The sequence below is a fragment of the Lutjanus erythropterus genome, chromosome 2 (genome assembly GCF_056507025.1).
Source record: "Lutjanus erythropterus isolate fLutEry1 chromosome 2, fLutEry1.hap2, whole genome shotgun sequence".
NCBI classification, from domain to species: Eukaryota; Metazoa; Chordata; class Actinopteri; order Lutjaniformes; family Lutjanidae; genus Lutjanus; species Lutjanus erythropterus.
The window spans coordinates 22755236-22773359 of NC_139318.1; the positions used below are offsets into that span (position 1 = coordinate 22755236).

Sequence of the window (18124 nt, forward strand, 5' to 3'; positions counted from 1 at the left end):
GTAGATGTCAGACTTGACACATCATTTTTGGAGAGGTGAATGGACATTAATTAAGACATTGAAATTTGCCACGAAAATTCAGTGGTGCTGAAATTCTCCTGCCACAGACTAAAACCCAACAAAATCTTTGGACTGGCCATGAATCATGTACAGTTTTCAAATTTTGTAATTGTAATTGTAATTTACATTCCCTTTATTCATGTAAAGCTACAACAAGGACCTCCAGGCAAACTTACAGTGAATAGTACATTAGACAATTAAAAAGAAAAAAGGCAGAGATTTTTATTTTGCGGTATTGGCAGTGGAAACACTGCTGCCTTTGTCCACAAGAGGAGCCTCCAAATTTTATATACATATATATGTATATATATATATATATATACATATATATGTATATATATATATATATATATATATATATATATATATATATATATATATATATATACCCGCTCACTGTACATTATCCTGCTTATTACACAGCTGCTTGCTAGAAAAATGATCTACAAATGACTTTAGTGACTTAAAAATGATTTTATTTTTCCTCCAGAGAGAGTCTATGATCAGAACTGTGTCCACAGCAACAGCCTGTTATGCCTAGCAACAGTTTACTGTATATAAATAACAGACCTTAGAATTCTGTAATTGACCAATCAAGTATTTATACAAGCCATGTAATCGTTTGAAAACAATCAATTTCCATGTGGTTTTGTTTTTAGTAGATGTGTTCAGCCAGGTCTTGACCTGGCCTGCCTTTGATAACATCAAACTAAGGGATGTATGTAGGTCGTGATTGATGACACAAAATACTAATTTTGAAAATATTTTATGGATTTAAAAATGTTTGTATTGCTCCATCACATCAGGACTGTGTCCACAGCAACAGTCTGTTCTTCATAGCAATGGTTTGTTATACTAAGTACAGCAATGGTCTATGCTGTCATTGACCCATCAGAATTGAGTATCTGACAAAGGCATGTGATAACCGTTGTTATGTCTGCAGATCGATGAGAAACCCTGGGAAAAAGATTTAAAGTAAGATTATTTTCCTTCAAGACAAACAGACATGTTATGTAACATTATTAAATAGATCTGAAAGTAGTGCAGATATGCTAATTGAATCAAATCCATTTTTTTCCATTAGCAGGAAGCAGGCTGTGTGTTCTGGGCTTATCTGATTAAACAAAACCCACTTATCTCTGTTCCTTATCTCTTCCCACTTCATTTAAAGAGCTAACGTGATATGTTAATGCTGTATATTTTATCAGTAGCTACCAAATGTGGATTCATCAAGCTGAGATTTACTGAGAAATAATGACATGTGGATTTAGAATGAGAAGTGCAGGTTTATTTGTTTGGTAAATATGTGCACAAAGAGCAAAGTTCACAGGACAGTGCTCAGAATCAGAAGAGAGATCATTTATTTCCCACCAGCTGTCTCTAAACCACACAGAAAAAGAAAGGACACACAAATTCAACAGAGTTCTCAGTCTGCTGTTCAATATTTATATTTATATATTATTACTATCAAAATAGCGTTTTAGTTTGTTCAATTACAATATTTATTATGTGTAAAGTTTTTAAGTCAACTTTTCAGTCTGTTTCTTGTTAATAAGGGTCTTATTGTTTTATCTCATCTTGTTTATCTTACTCATTGACTTAGTTATTCATTCTAAAAAAAAAAAAAAAATCCTTCTTGTTGTTGTGCTATCCCCTTTACTGCTGAAATATTACAAATTTCCATGATTAATAAAATTATCTTATTATTTCATCAAATAGGCATTAAATTAGACCCTCTCACAGCTGACATTGTGACTTGTCATTAGTAGTCAAAATAGTACTAACATTAACAATGACTCTATTATATTCAAGTGCCTCAGAAAACCAAGATAGTGTGACAGTGAGCCAGCATGCACTATACCAGGATCCTGAAACAGCAGCTAAATGGAACTGAGCCAGCATGGTATCCGGTAGTACAATAAATTAGCCTTAAAGGGACAGTTTACCCACAAATCAAAAATACATATTTTTGCCATTACCAGTAATGCTATTTATCCATCTAGATTGTTTTGATGTGAGTTCAGGTTTAGAGGTTTCAGCCAGAGATGTCTCCCTTCTCTTGAATAAAATGGAAATGCTCAAAGTGACAAAAAATATATATATTTGAAAATCCAAACTAAATCCACCAACTGATCTCACCACACAGAAGGAAGCATGCATGTACTGTTGGAAGAGAGGTTGCAGCTCAAACAAGGTGGATTCCATTAATGTTCATATCTCCTGCTGTAAAACGCATGAGCCTCTTGTCCATGAGTAAATGCAAACTTCCGTTTGAGGGTGTACTTCAGTAGAGAGAAAATACAGTAGATCCTACATGAAACTGTTCACAGCAAGGTCTGTGGATTATCTTGGGCAACTGGGTCCTAATTTCTGGAAAGAGACACTGCTGTCTAGATCTAGACTACAATCTAGGTCCATCAGGCAAGTATCCCTACAGTCGATATGTTCAAAAATTAGCAACTCACACCAAAATCTTCTAGATGGATAAATAGCACTGCAAGTAAAAGGAAAAATATGTATTTTTGATTTAGAGGTTAACAGTCCCTTTATTGCCCCTTTATAAGACAGTGTAACCCACTTTCACTGTGGTTCATATTTAATTATTTGCATTTTGGTGGACACAGTAATACAGTTAATGTGAATGTGTGCTAAACTACCACACTGACAGTCACTGTATGCACACAGATTTAATATACAATTTATTGACATTTACAGGAAAAAAACATAAAAAAAAAATTTAGTTCTCTGTCTATTGTCCCTGCAATAACACCAAAGATGAGACTGTGAATCTGTCTGAGAACAACAATGTGATGTCAGGGAATAAAACAAGAGTGACAAAGGACGGTGAACAGAAGAAAAGACACTGGATCAAGGGCAAAAACAAAGTCTTGAGGGATTGAAGGTTTAATTTCCTGAGACCAGTTTTTCAAAAGTTGCTGCTTAAAATGATAAATTGTAGATAAACTATTTTATTAATTATAGACAAAAAGAGCTATTCTAGAAGCAAGAGGGTTCAAAGCTTACCCCATGACCTTCATTTGTTTTATGTATTATTAGGATTGTTTACAATGAATACATCATTCTCATTACATTTTAGGCTTAACTGACTTTGTAAGTGCCGTCCCTGTTCAGTTTGTGCTCTAATAATAGTTGAGCAAGCTTTGTACCCTGTTCAACTCTCTTTTCCAGCTTCTGGATTTTAGATATGCAATTCACCATATCCACATGGTGGCCATTTTCCTTTGACGTCACACTCAGGGTGGGAAGTTCAAATATGGTACTGCTGTAATATTCATTTAAATGTAGGTAATCAGACAAATCATTATCATTTGACTGTTTTCTGTTTGATCAGTAACTGAAAAGACGATGAACAGTGTAAATCTGGACGGACGTGTGACCATATTTCAAGCTAAAACAACATATTTCATAACCCATTAGCTACCATTACACAACATCTAATGTTAGCATTGAACCACATCCTAGCTAACATTACCGTTTGATAGTGTTACGCGGCAAGAAAAGTATAATTAATTCTGTTAACTTGCTGTCTCACTGACCTCAGAAATGATTTGGTTAACTCAGTAATGTTATATGACATTGTGTAGTGTTCATACATCCAACACAAAAGTGTTATTATGATAAGGAAAAAAATCATATCAGATTGTTATTTTGTTCTGACCCAACATACCGGTAAGACTGTTTCAGCAGCATAGCTTGCTTACAAGAGACAGCAAGACAGTTCCTGTTAGCCTACATTAAAAGCTTGATTACATCCGTGTTTTACTTACAGGCTTAATTAGATGTGTCCAAGATGTGCATTGATATTTCAGAATTAATTTGTGACTTTCCTAGCTTATCATGTAACATTATGCTAATCTTAGCCATTGTCTCATAGCGGCTAATGGGTTAATATGTCTTTTTTTAGATTAAAATATTTCCCAATATCCCTCTAGATTTTCACTATATATTTTCCTTACAGTTGCCAATCATGCAGGAGTCAGTGAAATGAAATCAATTTGTCAGATTCTCTACGTTTATACAACTTCCGACCTCAAATACAGCAGTATAACATTTGAGCTTCCTAAACTGAGTGTGATGTCAGAGGAAAATGGCCATTGTGAGAATATGGTGAATGTACTCTCTATGCTGAGAATAAACACAATTTTTTGTGATGGTTAAAAGAGGTTGTTGGCCTGTTAAAGCCACATATAGTCGTATCTTAACTTAGCCAATGTTAGCAAACACTAGCCAACAAACTAGCTAGCTAATTGACATCAATAATTAGCTAGCTAGTTAGCCAATGTTTTGGTAACCTCAGCTAGCTAGTTAGCTAGGTTTTTGCTAACATAAGCTAACTTAAGATGAGAGCCTATGTACCACTTGTACAGAAAAGCCTAAAGCTGACCGAGGTACCAAGTTTGCTCAAGTGATGTATCTCTTTAAAAATAAGCTAATTTTTACAGACTGATATCATCTTCAATGAAGATTAATTATTGTGTCAAATGAAGTTTGCGTGCAGTCACACAAACAAAAAAAGCACCTTTTCCCTTTCAAAACTGAATAATACAGTAATGCATAATCTTCTATTTCCAAATCATCTAAATTATAACCAATTTGTTACTCTTCAACCATGCCAGTTTACAAACATTGATCCTGTGTCATTAAAAAAAGACGTTTAAGCTAATTATAATGATATTTATTGCTAAAGCTTCGCAGACTGATTTAGTGACCCTTCAGTCTACTGGAGGGTGACGATACCCTCCTCCCAGCTGAACTGGTTCACCAACACGTCGTCCTCCTCCTTCATGGAGTTGAGCAGATATTTGACGCCAGCTTTCACACCCGTCTTCACCCCCGCACCCAGTGCGTAGCCCGCCACCCCGGCAGTCCCCCCTGTGGCAACCATGAGAGCATCAGTGCCAAGGTCGACGGCACTGAGGATGGCTCTCTCCTTGGCTGTCTCAGAGCAGTTGACCGAGGCGTAATACACAGCTGTACCAAGATTGTAAAGGGTGCTGACCGCAGGGATCCACTCCACCACGTTGTACACACGCTCCTCGCTTTTATTGATGCAGCTCCTCTGGGGGCTTCGCCTCAACCGTCGACCTGAAGCAGCAGGGATTGAAACATCCTCCTCTACGCTGCACTGACGGATCCAGCACTCATACTGTGTGGATTCAGACGGCAGGATTCGACTACCTTTCTTAAACACTGCCTGATACTTCCCAGGTCTGAGCAGTCCACTGTTGGTCACGCCAGCACACAGGACTCCCAGTCTCTCGCAGGTGCTCACCGCCTCCTCCAGATCACCTGTGGCTCCTTTCACAGCTCTTCCCACCAGCATGGTTCCATTCACCCTTGTCCAACCCTCACAGTGCCCCTCCTGCTTTGAGGTACCTTCTCCCACCATGGCCAGCTGCTGGATGTTAAACATCACCGCCTCCATGTGGTGGCCTCCTTGATCTATCTCTGAAGGTGTTGCAGGTGTAGGTGTAGAAGCAGACTTGCTCATCTTCCTCTCTATCAGACCCTCCACCTCCATCAGGAGCTCCTCCGTATCCACCACTCCCAGCAGGTCGTACAGCTTGAGCACTAGGGTCTGCGCCTCCTGTGGGCAGCCAGCCACCACTAACACAGGCACTAAAGAGAGACCCAGCAGCTCCTGGGGCAACATGGAGGATGATGGATCATCCACGGTGCTAGCAGACAGCAGCTCCTCACAGCTGACATTCCCCTGAATGTGGAGATGATCTTGAATCTTCCCCTGAAGCTTCACCCTGAGGTTTGATATGATATGTCTGGCAGATTGGACTCTCTCCTCTTTTGGTGCAGCCACTGATACACTGGGTTTCTCTGCAGATGAGAGGCCAAGCTGGAGTTGGGGTCCCAGGAGAGACTGATGATCCTTTCTGACTGTCTTCTCTCCATGGATGTCATTTCCTGGAGGCAGAGTGTTTCTCAGCACCGGAGGAGGCGGCACCCTGCACAGAGCCTGCTCATTCAGCAGGAGCTGGATCACAATCAGCCACTTCAACTTGGACGACATCATTTCACTCTTGTTACAGCTTTTCTCCAAAGACGCTACATAAAACACAAGAAAATAACTGAAAAATAAGCCAACACAACCAATGAGCTCTCTTTTTGTGAACTGAACAAACAACCTGAAAACATGAAATTTTATTCACTCAATTTTGAAACTAAGCACTGTAAAAATTCATATTGGGATTTGGTGGAATCAAGTAATCTTTTCTCATGAACTTGATGTAAATTTATTTATTTATTTATTTGCTCAAATTGATTCAACTTAATTTTTTCTGGTGTTTATTTTCAAACACTTAAGAACTCATAAACATGAGTTCTGCTAACTTGAAATATTTTAAGTTGAATGTGCTGTACAGAGTTTAATCAACTCATTAAATTAAGTTTCTAAAACAGACTTCCCAGCATGTGTTGCTTGAGAGTTAAAACTCCCCATGAAACCCTTCTTTCTTAATAGTTTGAAGAAAAATTATGTGATGGAAACTTGATGTGTGTCTCTAAAAAAAACTAAGTTGCTTTTTTTTTTTTTTTTTTTTTTTCCTTTTTACAATAATGAAAAAACTGCAAACCATGATGAAGGTTAGTAGTTCAGTCCCTACACTTATACTTAAAATTTAATCACTGGGAACAGTTTCACATATTGTCTTTGAGCCAGTGCTGGAACAAAGTAGCTCCAACAGGAGCAGCTGCAGCTGTGAGCTCTGTATGAAATGAAGAACTCACTTTTCAAACTGAGAAAATGTGAAAGGACTAAATCGTGTTTGTAATGTTCATCAGTGTGACTGAACAGTTGTTGGTTCAACTTAACATCTTAAGCTTACTGCACATGTTTTCTCAGGTACAACTAATTCAAATTCGACCAGAAAAATGTATTTGTTCTGAATCATTACAAAATTACCCATTTCAATTGTCTTTTAGATTGCCTCAACTTTCAGACAGATGTTGAGAGTTTCGTGGCTGCACTGGTTTCTCTACAGACACTAAAAATAGTCAATGACTAATATTAAATATTAGACGAATTCTTATTTGATAAATTTTCTGGTGTTACAATAAATCATTTGTTTAAATTGTATTATTTAAGATTTTTAACCCAGTCTGCATGCATAAAACCCCACATGGAGAAAAAAAAATCTTACATAAGTAGATATTTTAAAATCTTGAGCAAGAAAAACTGAATTTAGTTTACACTGCAGTCATGAGTGAAAAGCGATTGCACTGAAATATTGTCCAGTCTATAAACAAACAAAACAAATATTTTAAAATGTTTTTAAACATTTTATAGCAGTCTAAGACAGAGCAATGCATCCCAAGACGGAGCCTCCACGCTGAGCTGAAACATTTTTGCATGTCCTGTTTTTCCTGCACTGTCACTGACTAAAAATAGAAATGTTGTTTCACACACAACTTCATAATTTCATTGCATCTTTTGATCCTGTGGCAGCTTTGTGTCCTACCTTAGTAATAATCAGATTGGAGTCCAGAGCGTAGCAGTGAGACCAAGATAGCTTCAGTATGTAGGATGCTTTTTTTGTTTTCCCTTTCTCCCCTTTTTCTCCTCAAAACATGCATAGCGATCTTCTTTTCTCTTTGCCTCCAATGAGATTCTCCTTCTTTACACATGACATCCCACAGCCCTCCCTCTGTCTCATCTGTCTTTCAGCTCCCTCTTCTTCTCTTTGGCCTCATTGCTCAACAGGGAGATCAGGGCTTGAATATTGATTCACGTGGGGAAAGTCCATGTGCTCTAAAGCAGTTTTGTTTGTCTGCCCTGCTATCCTCTCGTCCCCCCCTGCCGTCCCTCTGCTCCCTCTCCTCTCCCTCAGTCGGTAGGTTTTGTCGTTGACCCAGATACTTGAAAGAAATCTTCCCTCATGCCGTGAGCAAATTCATCTCTTAAACAGCTAAGACAAGTGAGGAAAACAGGGGGCTATCTGAGGTAAAGACTGAACTCATTCACAAAAATAAGATTTGAATTACAAAACTCGACATAATAATGGATACATTTTTGTCACTGTCCTTGTATTTTTACATCTTAACACATCACTTTTATGTACTAACTTCATTTAGAAAAGGACTTCTTTTATTCACTGAAGTCCCATTCACTCACACTATAGAAACTATGGATAAAAGTCCATTTCCTTGGCAATCAGAGCACCCAGAATAGCCTCACTTTACCCCCAGAGCATGGTGTTGTTGTCCTACGAAACCATGCATCTCTAAAAACATAAGTTGACGTGACAGAGCAAAGAAAAACTGCCCTATTTATTACTTATTTTACAGGTCATTCAGTGTGTTTTTAAATGGGTTATTTAGCTTTTGAATGTTGGAGTACTTAAGCTTTCAGTTTATCTATGATTCAAAATCACTGAAATTGGAGATAAATGGTTTAGCAGTGTTTCATCTTTATTCTCAACATGGTATTTCAACTTTACTCTTGATATTTTGACTTTATTTTCAACATTTCAACTTTGTTCTCAACATTTAAACTTTGATTTTACTTTTGACATTTCAACTTTATTTGTGATATTTCAACCTTATTTTTGATATTTTGACTTTTTGACATTTAACTTAATTCTTAGCATTTTGTCTTTTTTCTTGACATGGGATTTCACCTTTCAACATTTCATCTTTATTTTTGACATTTTGTCTTTATTGTCAACATTTCGACTTCTCAAAATTCCTCATTTTTTCTTACGTCTGGCACTAATGGTTTGAGTTTTACTCTTTTTTTATCCTTAATGTGGCCCAAATACATTACTGTTAATGTGTAACACTGAGGAAAAGGCAGAACGACTCTTTAAACCAGGCTGAATCTGAGCTTAAGTGACAATTTTATCCAGTAGAAAATAAACACTGTCTAAGAGCAGCACAGTACTTTTCCATGGAGCACAGATACCCTGAATAAACTAAGGATGGTCATCTCCACACAGTTTCTCAAACAACATGCTTCTCTCTGTGACTGTAGCTTTGAGACCAATATTCAATATAAAAGACTTATTTTGTTTAGATCCAAAGAATTTTTGCTTTGTTCCCCTTCACACTTCTACTACTCCCTTCCTTTCTACTCGTGCTTTCTTTTGGCTTTTACACACACACACACGCACACACACGCACACACACACACACACACACACACACACACACACACACACACACACACACGCACACAAAGTGAGAGAGAGAGAGAGAATGGCTTTATTCTGTGAGAGTACTCCAGAGTTTTTCCCCCTCCTTTCTAAACAGAAAGGACGAGGTTCATTCACCACCAAATGGTCCATGTTAGCCAAAAACAAGCACTGAAGATTCACCAGATTTACAGTTAACTTCTGCAAAGTTTTTTTCCCTAGTCAGAATGCTTTGTATACTGTTTTTACATGTTTAAAGTCTGATTCTCACAAGTACAGACTAAATCACCCATTTAATCATTCAGAATGTAAATCCCAAGTACAGGTGATCATGTACAGAGAGATGTTTGTGTAGCTAATCATCTTGTCCTGCTGTCATCCTAGTTGTGTACCTTTCAACAATAAATCAATTAAAAGTGCGGTACATATGGAATAAAAAGGCAACAGACTTACCTTTCAACACTCTGGCAGAGTTTTTTAAGTGGATCAGTATTGTTTCTGCCAATCCTCAAGCATCTGTCATTACTAATGGGAGGATTTCACAGTATCTTCAGAGAGGTGTTCACCAAGGTTGTTCCTGTTCACCACTTAACTATGAGCGTTTTGCTAACACTAGCTGTCAGATGTAAAGATTTATGCAGATTACCTGGCTAGAAAGTGTTTCTACAGACAAAAAGTGGATCACTAGCTTATAATTTATATAAAGTAACTAGCTAGTTAGCTAGTGTTTTGCTAACATTAGCTAACTTGAGATGTAAATGTGGTGCTTTTACAGGTTTCCCAGCCACATCTTTCAACCATCTCCAAAATTTCATATTCTTTTCGACATAGACATGACGTTAACAAATCATATCTAAGTACAGGAAACGGTAAAGGATAAAGTTGACGGAGCTTCCAAAAGGGTCAGGACTTCTGTGAAGGTCCCATGACTACCAGAGAGCATGGAAAACTTTTGAAAAGAAACTGTGAATGCAAGAATGCTCTCGTGCATTTTACAGAGCATCCCTGTGTTTATACCCCTGAATTATTTCAAGTAGCTGCACTCTGTCATATCTTCTTTTATTTGGAACAACAAGCAGAACAGAAAAGAATTTCTAAAAAACATCTATGTAATTATACAGCAGAGGGAGGCTTTGGTTTACCGCATTTTAAATTATACTACTGTCCAGACAAATTGAATGTACTGACCTTTTGGTGCGGTTGTTTCCCGTCAGACTGCAGTCAGTTCAGATTGAACAGGCTACATGCGGCTGTACTTCCCTCTCCACACTAGTGAAAAATCCACTAAGTCTACGGTACCAACCTATTTAAACAATCCAACATCCTCTCCAGTTTGTCTTTCCTAAAAATATTGTCACATATGTCAAGCCTATTTTAGCAATTAGTATTTCTGCAGTCATGACAAAATGTTAAAAAAAACAAAAAACAAACCAAAACTCCTGGCACTCTCTGGGAAAAATATTACACTAAAAATAAAGAAATAAAACATATTAACAAGTTCTTCCATGTCCATAGTAACACGTAATTTTGGAAACACAAGATAAATCATGTCACATGTTGACAGGCTTCTTGTCAGTTTGGCAACAGTACTGTCTGTACCGTTTGTACAAAATTAACATTTTGTCACCTTTTTTTTTCCAACCCCTGTTGGTTAGCTGTGCTGTTTTAGACGGAGAAAATGAGAATGAGAGGCAAACTGTTTCAAAGACGTTTCACTAGAATATGTGCTGGTTGGTGGATCAGATGCATGTTGAATTAGATACACTGTAAATCCACCATTTATCATGTGAGTGATGGTGTGAGGGGTTTTTAATCTGTTACCAAAAGAGTTCCTCAGTCGTCGTTATCTTCCAAAGATATTAAACACATTTGATTTTATCAAAATGTCAAGATGAGAAAAACTGACATACAACAGCTCAGACTGAGTTTTAAGAGACTGTAGCAGGATGAAATGTATTTTCAGTTCATATACTACATATGGAACGGCCAGATATAACAATTTAAAACAGGTTGAAAACAGCTAAGTTGTACAGTACAGTAAAGGTGCAGCAGCTGCTCTGCCTGCTCCTTTACTCAGGTGGCACCTTTGAGTTTGACTCAATATTTTCCCTCTTCCTTTTGAAAGGATAACAGCCAATGGTTAAACTCCCACTCAGTCAGATACACCAGTGGTTTTCACTTCATCACTCAACTACCCTACAACCACCATCTTTATAAGGGGATGGTATGCCAGTGTTGTGTGCCTATAAGTGCTCAAAAATCCTGCTGCAGGATTAAATAGTTTTTGCATGGTGCACCTTATTGTCCCCAGTCTGTCTGTCCTGAACTTCTCTTGCTGTCTGTTGTCACCCATCACTGTCTTGCTATCACCAGTCTTTCCTCGTGTACCTGCATGCATGTCTTTTATTATTGATTTGTTATATCAGACCGATTTATGTATTTTACATACTCTGCTTTTTGTCTGTGCTTCTGCTTTGCATGTTTTAATGTCTAACAATGTACAATAATGTGGTTTTTAGTCTATTAACAATAATATCCCTCATTTATTTGCTTTGCATGTGTTGTTTTATGAGCCTGTGTGTTGCATGCTTTAAATAGTACTTGACAATGTAATATTAGGGTGTTCTGAATTATGTCTCTAACTGTCTCCTAACTTTAATATTTACTTCCTTTTCATTATTGTTCTGCATGCTTATACTAATAACTTTGTAATATTACTGTTAATTGGGTGACTTTGTAACATCTGTTCAGGGACTACAGATGAAAAATAGCCTCTTGGCTAATGCTCGCACATTTACAGTAATATTTATTAATCTGCACTGTCCCTATTAAATAAAGCAATAAAATAAAAATAAATATAACATAAAGTAGAAGAGAGAATATAAACATTACATGATATCCTCCATATGCTTGCTCTGTTATCACATTTGTTGCTTCTTTTGTTTCTTAGGTCCTTATTTCTACTGCTTTACAAACAGATACAAAAAAAAAAGAAAAAAGATCAGATGAATTTAGAAACAGAAAGGAAAGGAAAGGAAAGGAAAGGAAAGGAAAGGAAAGGAAAGGAAAGGAAGGGAAATCACTTTCACTGACTCCTCTCTATCGGTTTTGATGAGGGGGAGATGCTGCTCCTCCACTGTCCCCTGCTGGACAATGAAGGAGTGATCTAAGAGGGAAAATAGGCCTCAGCTACTCTCAAGAAACAGAGTAAAAATCATTAAGATCATAAGGCTGAAGCAAAAGTGGTATATTTTGGAGTTGTTTGGTGGTGTAATCCTCACCACGCTCTGTGTTCTCACCTGATTCACTGGGCCTGGACATACGGCTACAGCACATTAAAAATCTGAAGAATCAGACAGCTGGCTGGTGTGTGAATCATGAAGAATGTTGGTTAATTGGAGAAGTGTCTACACAGTAATTTCTGTGGGGAACTGAGCAGAATTGACACTAGTTGATGGATGTGTATAATCCCCCAGAGCTCAATCAAAAGTCACGAGAACAGGCTGACGCAGGCCAAGTGCTCTACACACACAAATGTGATTTGATAAACCATCAGGGTTTGTGTCTGGAGAGTATTAGCTCATTTGATGTGAGTCACCATTGTGATTTATGACCACACTGATAATCCCAGTGCAATTATCACACTGGAGTCTGTCGTGTTTATATATAAACACACATCGTTATATTCACTACAATGTTTGTGGTGCAATAGCTTTAATCCAGAGACAACGGAGTTTCACATTAGCAAGTTTGAAATCCGGATTTAGTTTTTTCAGAAAAGAGTTTTTAGAGAACCCAAAGAAAATGAACGTTTCTTTGGAAACTTTAATTTGGAAATTGGAATTAATAAAGTTAAACAAAGTTAGCACTGCAGGCCATAAATAATTTGTGCAAGTGGGCAGATGTTTTTAAGGCACTAAAAGAGTTTCATCTGGTGGATTATTTTATATCATCATTCTCATTTTACTTTTCCTGCTGTTGTATACTTTAAGCTAATATGATTATTGCATAGGTTGTATATTTATTGTCTTATACTTTATTTAAACTTTACAAAGCAAACATAAAACAAAAGCAATGGAAGACAAATATAAAAACAATAGCTACAGATTATTCTAACAATAAATTACGTATCTGCTTCACTGGAAAGCTGCAGTAAACAGTAATGTTTTAAACCCTGATTTAAGTAAGATGACGGTTTCAGCCGACCTCAGATATTCTGGGAGATTGTTCTACAGGTGGAGAGCATAAAAACTAAAGGCTGTTTCTCCTTGCTTGATTTTGATCCTGGGAAAATTGAGTAAACCTGCTCCAGGTGATCTGAAGGGTCTGGGTGCTTCATAATGTACAAGCAAATCAGAGATGAATTTAGGCCCAAGATCATTTAGTGCTTTAATATCTATCTTTTGACACACAGGAAGCCAGTGCAGTGATTTAAGCACTGGTGTAAAATGCTCCACTCTCTTGTTGTTGGTGAGGACTCTGGCAAGAAAGCAAAACTTTATTTATATCGCACATTTCATTCCAGTTGGATACACAATGTGCTGCACAGAGAGTGAGCTTCAAAAGTTGCAGCCACAAGAACAGATGCATAAAAAATACAGGTGTTTAAACCAATTAGGATACAAAATAAAATAAATAAAGGCCAGCAATCTATCAATAAAATAGTAAGACATGAGAATTAAAACAATTTAAAAGGAAGAAAATATAAGATATAATAAAATGAAATAAAATAATTGAAAGAAAGAATATTTCAGGGAGTTGACGTTGGCACAAAACAACATAAAATTTTACTTTATGCTGATGATGTCCTTCTGACATTAACAGATCCAACCAGATCATTACCAGCCCTAATAGAGTATATCACAGAATTTGGTTTAATATCCGGATATAAAGTAAACCTCTATGAATCCAAAATAATGCCTCTAAACAACAATGATAACACTGAACCAGCTTACGTGAAGCCATTTCGTTGGTCCCCGTCGGGATTTAATTATTTAGGAGTTAAAATTACTAATAAACTGGCATGGCTTAAAACATCATGGTGTCCTTTACTGAAATGTGTGATAAGTGACGACATGTGAAATGACATCCTGCGATTGCCCTCCAGAATTTCAATTTGCAACAGATATAAAGAATTACAATATAATATCCTACATAACATCTATATTTTACCATATATTTATAGTAAATATACAGCGGGAGTTTCACCAGATTGTCCCAAATGTAAAAGTCATGCAGGCACTAGGTTGCATTGCCTATGAGAATGCAATACAATTCAGGTATTCTGGAGGGCAATATGTGCAAACATTAGTGTTGCAGTAGGACAACAGGTGTCAGCAAATCCACTTCTATGTTTGCTTGGAAGTGTCCCTAATTTTCTTAAACAACATGAGGAAGTGATTCAATCACTCTTAATGCTGGCAAGGAAAGCAATCATGGTGAAGTGGGTAGGAGATGACCCTCCCTCTGTTCTTATATGGAAATCTCTGATATCCGAGGTTGTGACTCTTGGAAAATTGAGACATTACATCAATGGGAGAATTCATACTTTACAGCAGAAATGGAAGAGACCATTGGAACATCTTGGAGTTAAATACAATTTGGAACTGAACTAACTGGACACACGCTTGAAATGGGACATTACAGAAATCTGACTCGTGTATGGGTTTAACTAGACTGACTTTCATATTGTTCTCTTCTCTTTTCATTTATGGACCAGTCATGTTAAATTGGTAACTTGTGAAAATTGTAATTTTGTAATTTGATATACATATATATATATATATATATATATATATATATATATGTATAGTATACCTTTGGAAAGTTGAATAAAAGGTTATAAAAAAGAAAGAAAGAAAGAATAAGCATGTAAGGTAAAACAAATAAGAGTGAAAGTAAAATAAAATACAATAAAAAACAATAAAAGTTAAGACCGGCCGACCAGACTTGACCAGCTAAAAGGAATGTTTTCTGTTTAGTTTTAAAAGACATAGTGTTGTGGCACACCTGACGTGATTGGGTAACATGTTCCAATGGCTTGGAGCATAAAAGCTAAAGGCAGATTCACCAGTTTTTTTGGAGACCAGGGGAATAACCTGGTGGCCTGTTCCAGACCCTCTGAGGGGTCTAACTTCCTCATATAGCTCACACAAAACAGTTATGACTGGAAGGTAAGTCCTCTTCAATATGACTTTATATGATAACACAATAAACAAAACAGAAAAGTGTAACAAAACAGATTTAAAGTACCTCTGGACATTTTGAGCAATTAATTTTCCTGCATTCAGATCATATGCACCAATTTGTGTTTTAGCTAAATAAATGCAGATAAGCTTTATTCCAGTCAGACGACTCACTTTTGAGAATGTTAATTGCAGCAGCAGAACACAGAGTTTGGCGTCTAGACTCCGACCTCATCATTCCTCACAGATTATGTTTACATGGAGATATTGAGGAGGGATGAACACTTATCATGGACCCCCCTGTCGGAATCTGCAGGTGGACGCTGGGGTGTTGGTGGGACTGAATGAACAGGCAGTGACGCTGATGCAATGCAGCATGGCATTGACAGGCAGCGGGAGAGATGGGAGGTTTCGGTGGTTTAAATAGACCACCAGACTGGAAGGCTGTGTTTGGTATGTGCTACAGAGTGTGAGGCGTGTCTCGTGTGATTGCAGTGCAGCTGGAGTTGATTGCCCCGAACTAGCTCGCAGGCATATCTACATGTATGGGCAGACAATAAGATTAGTTAGCAAACAACACACAAAAAAATGAATTCAGAAAACAAAACCGTTGATGGCAGGTTGTAACCAGTGCCTCTGACTCTATGAGTCATGTTTGATTCGTCAGAATAAAAGTCCTCTGATACTTTCATGTTTTTATTTTGCTCCATTTACATATAAGAATGATGAAGGTGTTAAATGTCCCGTCCTAACAGGTGAAACTAAACTAAGGACAGACAGAGGGGGGGGTGTCAGTCAGTCAGACAAACCCACACAGTACTGAGAGGAGGTCTAATTAGGCTTATTAATTGAAAAATAGAGCAGACCATGGCTAATTAGGGTCTGAAGACTACAAATGTGATATATTTGGAAATTCATAAACTGGTGGTGTGAAATGATTTTCATCACGCTTCTTGCACTGTTTTTCTAATAATTGCTTCCATCATGACGGAGCAAAACATTGCGGCCATTTTCTATTGTGACTGTCAACCCCATGACAGCTTTGACTAGTGAATGGACTGGTTGCACAGCAGACATTTTGACTTGTCACCGCAGGAAAAACACAGCTGGACTTATTAACAGTAATTAAAGGCTCAGTTCCATTATGTGTCCCAGTAACAGTGAGCCAACATGCACAATAGAAGGAGTGCAGCAGCAATCATTAATACACCCATGAGTTGTCTGGTATGTCGTGTCAAAATGCCAGTGGTGGAACCAGTCCATTTAACTATATGGACTGCTGCATGTGTCTTATTTAACAAGACGTAAGCCCCTGGAGTCTGCAGTGTTAATTTTAGTTAACACTTTAGTTTAGTTTAATTGTACTGATACTTTCTCCAATTTGTCAAGTCTATCCTAGGAGTCACAGGGAAGTGTCTAACATGAGTGTGTGTGTGTCTGTGTGTGTGTGTGTGTGTGTGTGTGTGTGTGTGTCATATTGCAAAGTAATTCATCCTTTAGATGATCTGATAGCTTGTGAGACCTTTTGAGGTGTTAATTAAGTGTGATTGATTCAGTCTCCTGGGGTTCTTGATTTTAACTGTGATTAAATAATCAGCATTTGTTTCAGGTGCTTGATTGTCATCTGTGCACCTCTGTTTTCATCAGGTACACTGACATGTCTTCTCTGTTTCCTTGCAAAAACACCTGCATTTATTCCTGCAAAGAGATGTTGATATGCTGCGTTTGTGCAGTGGGAACTAAACTTAAATTTCCTTCTTCACAGCTGAGAGCGTTCCAGTGAAAACATAATAAAAGCCCAAACTACTTCATAGTGAAATAATTCCACTTTCACAACAACTTGTGTTGTTTACAATGGATTATCTGCTGCACTTTTTCTTGGAGTTACTGTGTCTTGCCAATAAACAGTCTGGCAGATAACTTTTAAAACAGGCAATTGTTGTTTTTAAACTTTGTACAGGTCAAGATATATCATGTTAATTAGTGATCGGTAGAGGTGTTGGTAGGCCAAATTGTATTACTTTTGGACAGACCCAGGGTAGCTGTTTCCTACCGATATGCTACCCTAACTGACTGCAAGCTGTAGCTTCATATTCTGACTTTTTGAAGCGGGGTTGTATGAGTTACTTATCCATGGGGAGTGTCTTACCTACAGTAGATGGCAGTCGGAACGCTGGCGGTTTGAAGAGCAGCAGGAGTACTGGTGTAGGAAGCTAAACAATGTACTGATGTGGACACGGTCAGCAGCAAAACATATTTTAGCAGACTGAAAAATCAACATCAGTTTAAATGAACTCCATATCTGAAATATTTTCATCACTTTACCTCGCTGACAGCCGGCCGCTTCTGGCAGGAAACTGCCAAAGCAAACCGACTCCTTTTACAAAGTCAGTCATTTTACCTTGCACAAAGCAGGAGTTGTTGGTCTACTCTGCCTTGATCTGTTAGTTTGTTTGTCTTATTGTGACTTCAGTGAACCTAAACTAATCCTTTAAAAAAAACATCACACAGTAACACCAACAAACTAACTAATCAAGGCAATAGTTGACCAGCAAATCTCATGTTCTGAGATAAAATTACTGATTTTTTCAATGAAGTCTGGTTACTTTGGAGAGTGATATTTGACGACACTCCTCTCTGCTTCGCCAAACTGGGAATGTGTACCTGCACTTCAAAACATCCAAACTAGCTCTTTAACATGCCAACATGACGTTG

The 18124-nt window shown here is 37.6% G+C and overlaps 1 protein-coding gene across 1 annotated transcript; it reads right to left on the reverse strand.

The window, feature by feature from the left end:
• Nucleotides 1–4508: 4508 nt before the first annotated feature.
• Nucleotides 4509–7785, reverse strand: apof (apolipoprotein F). The gene is made up of 2 exons (XM_084733084.1): nucleotides 7554–7785; nucleotides 4509–6141 (listed from the first exon to the last, which is right to left on the reverse strand). Exon 2 carries the CDS (start codon nucleotides 6107–6109, stop codon nucleotides 4799–4801), a length of 1311 nt encoding a protein of 436 aa, XP_084589210.1. The 5' UTR covers nucleotides 6110–6141; nucleotides 7554–7785; the 3' UTR covers nucleotides 4509–4798.
• Between the last annotated feature and the right edge of the window lie 10339 nt (nucleotides 7786–18124).

Bases quoted from the DNA above. Each gene is read 5' to 3' on its own strand.
- apof (XM_084733084.1), bottom strand. From the start codon at position 6,109: ATGATGTCGTCCAAGTTGAAGTGGCTGATTGTGATCCAGCTCCTGCTG.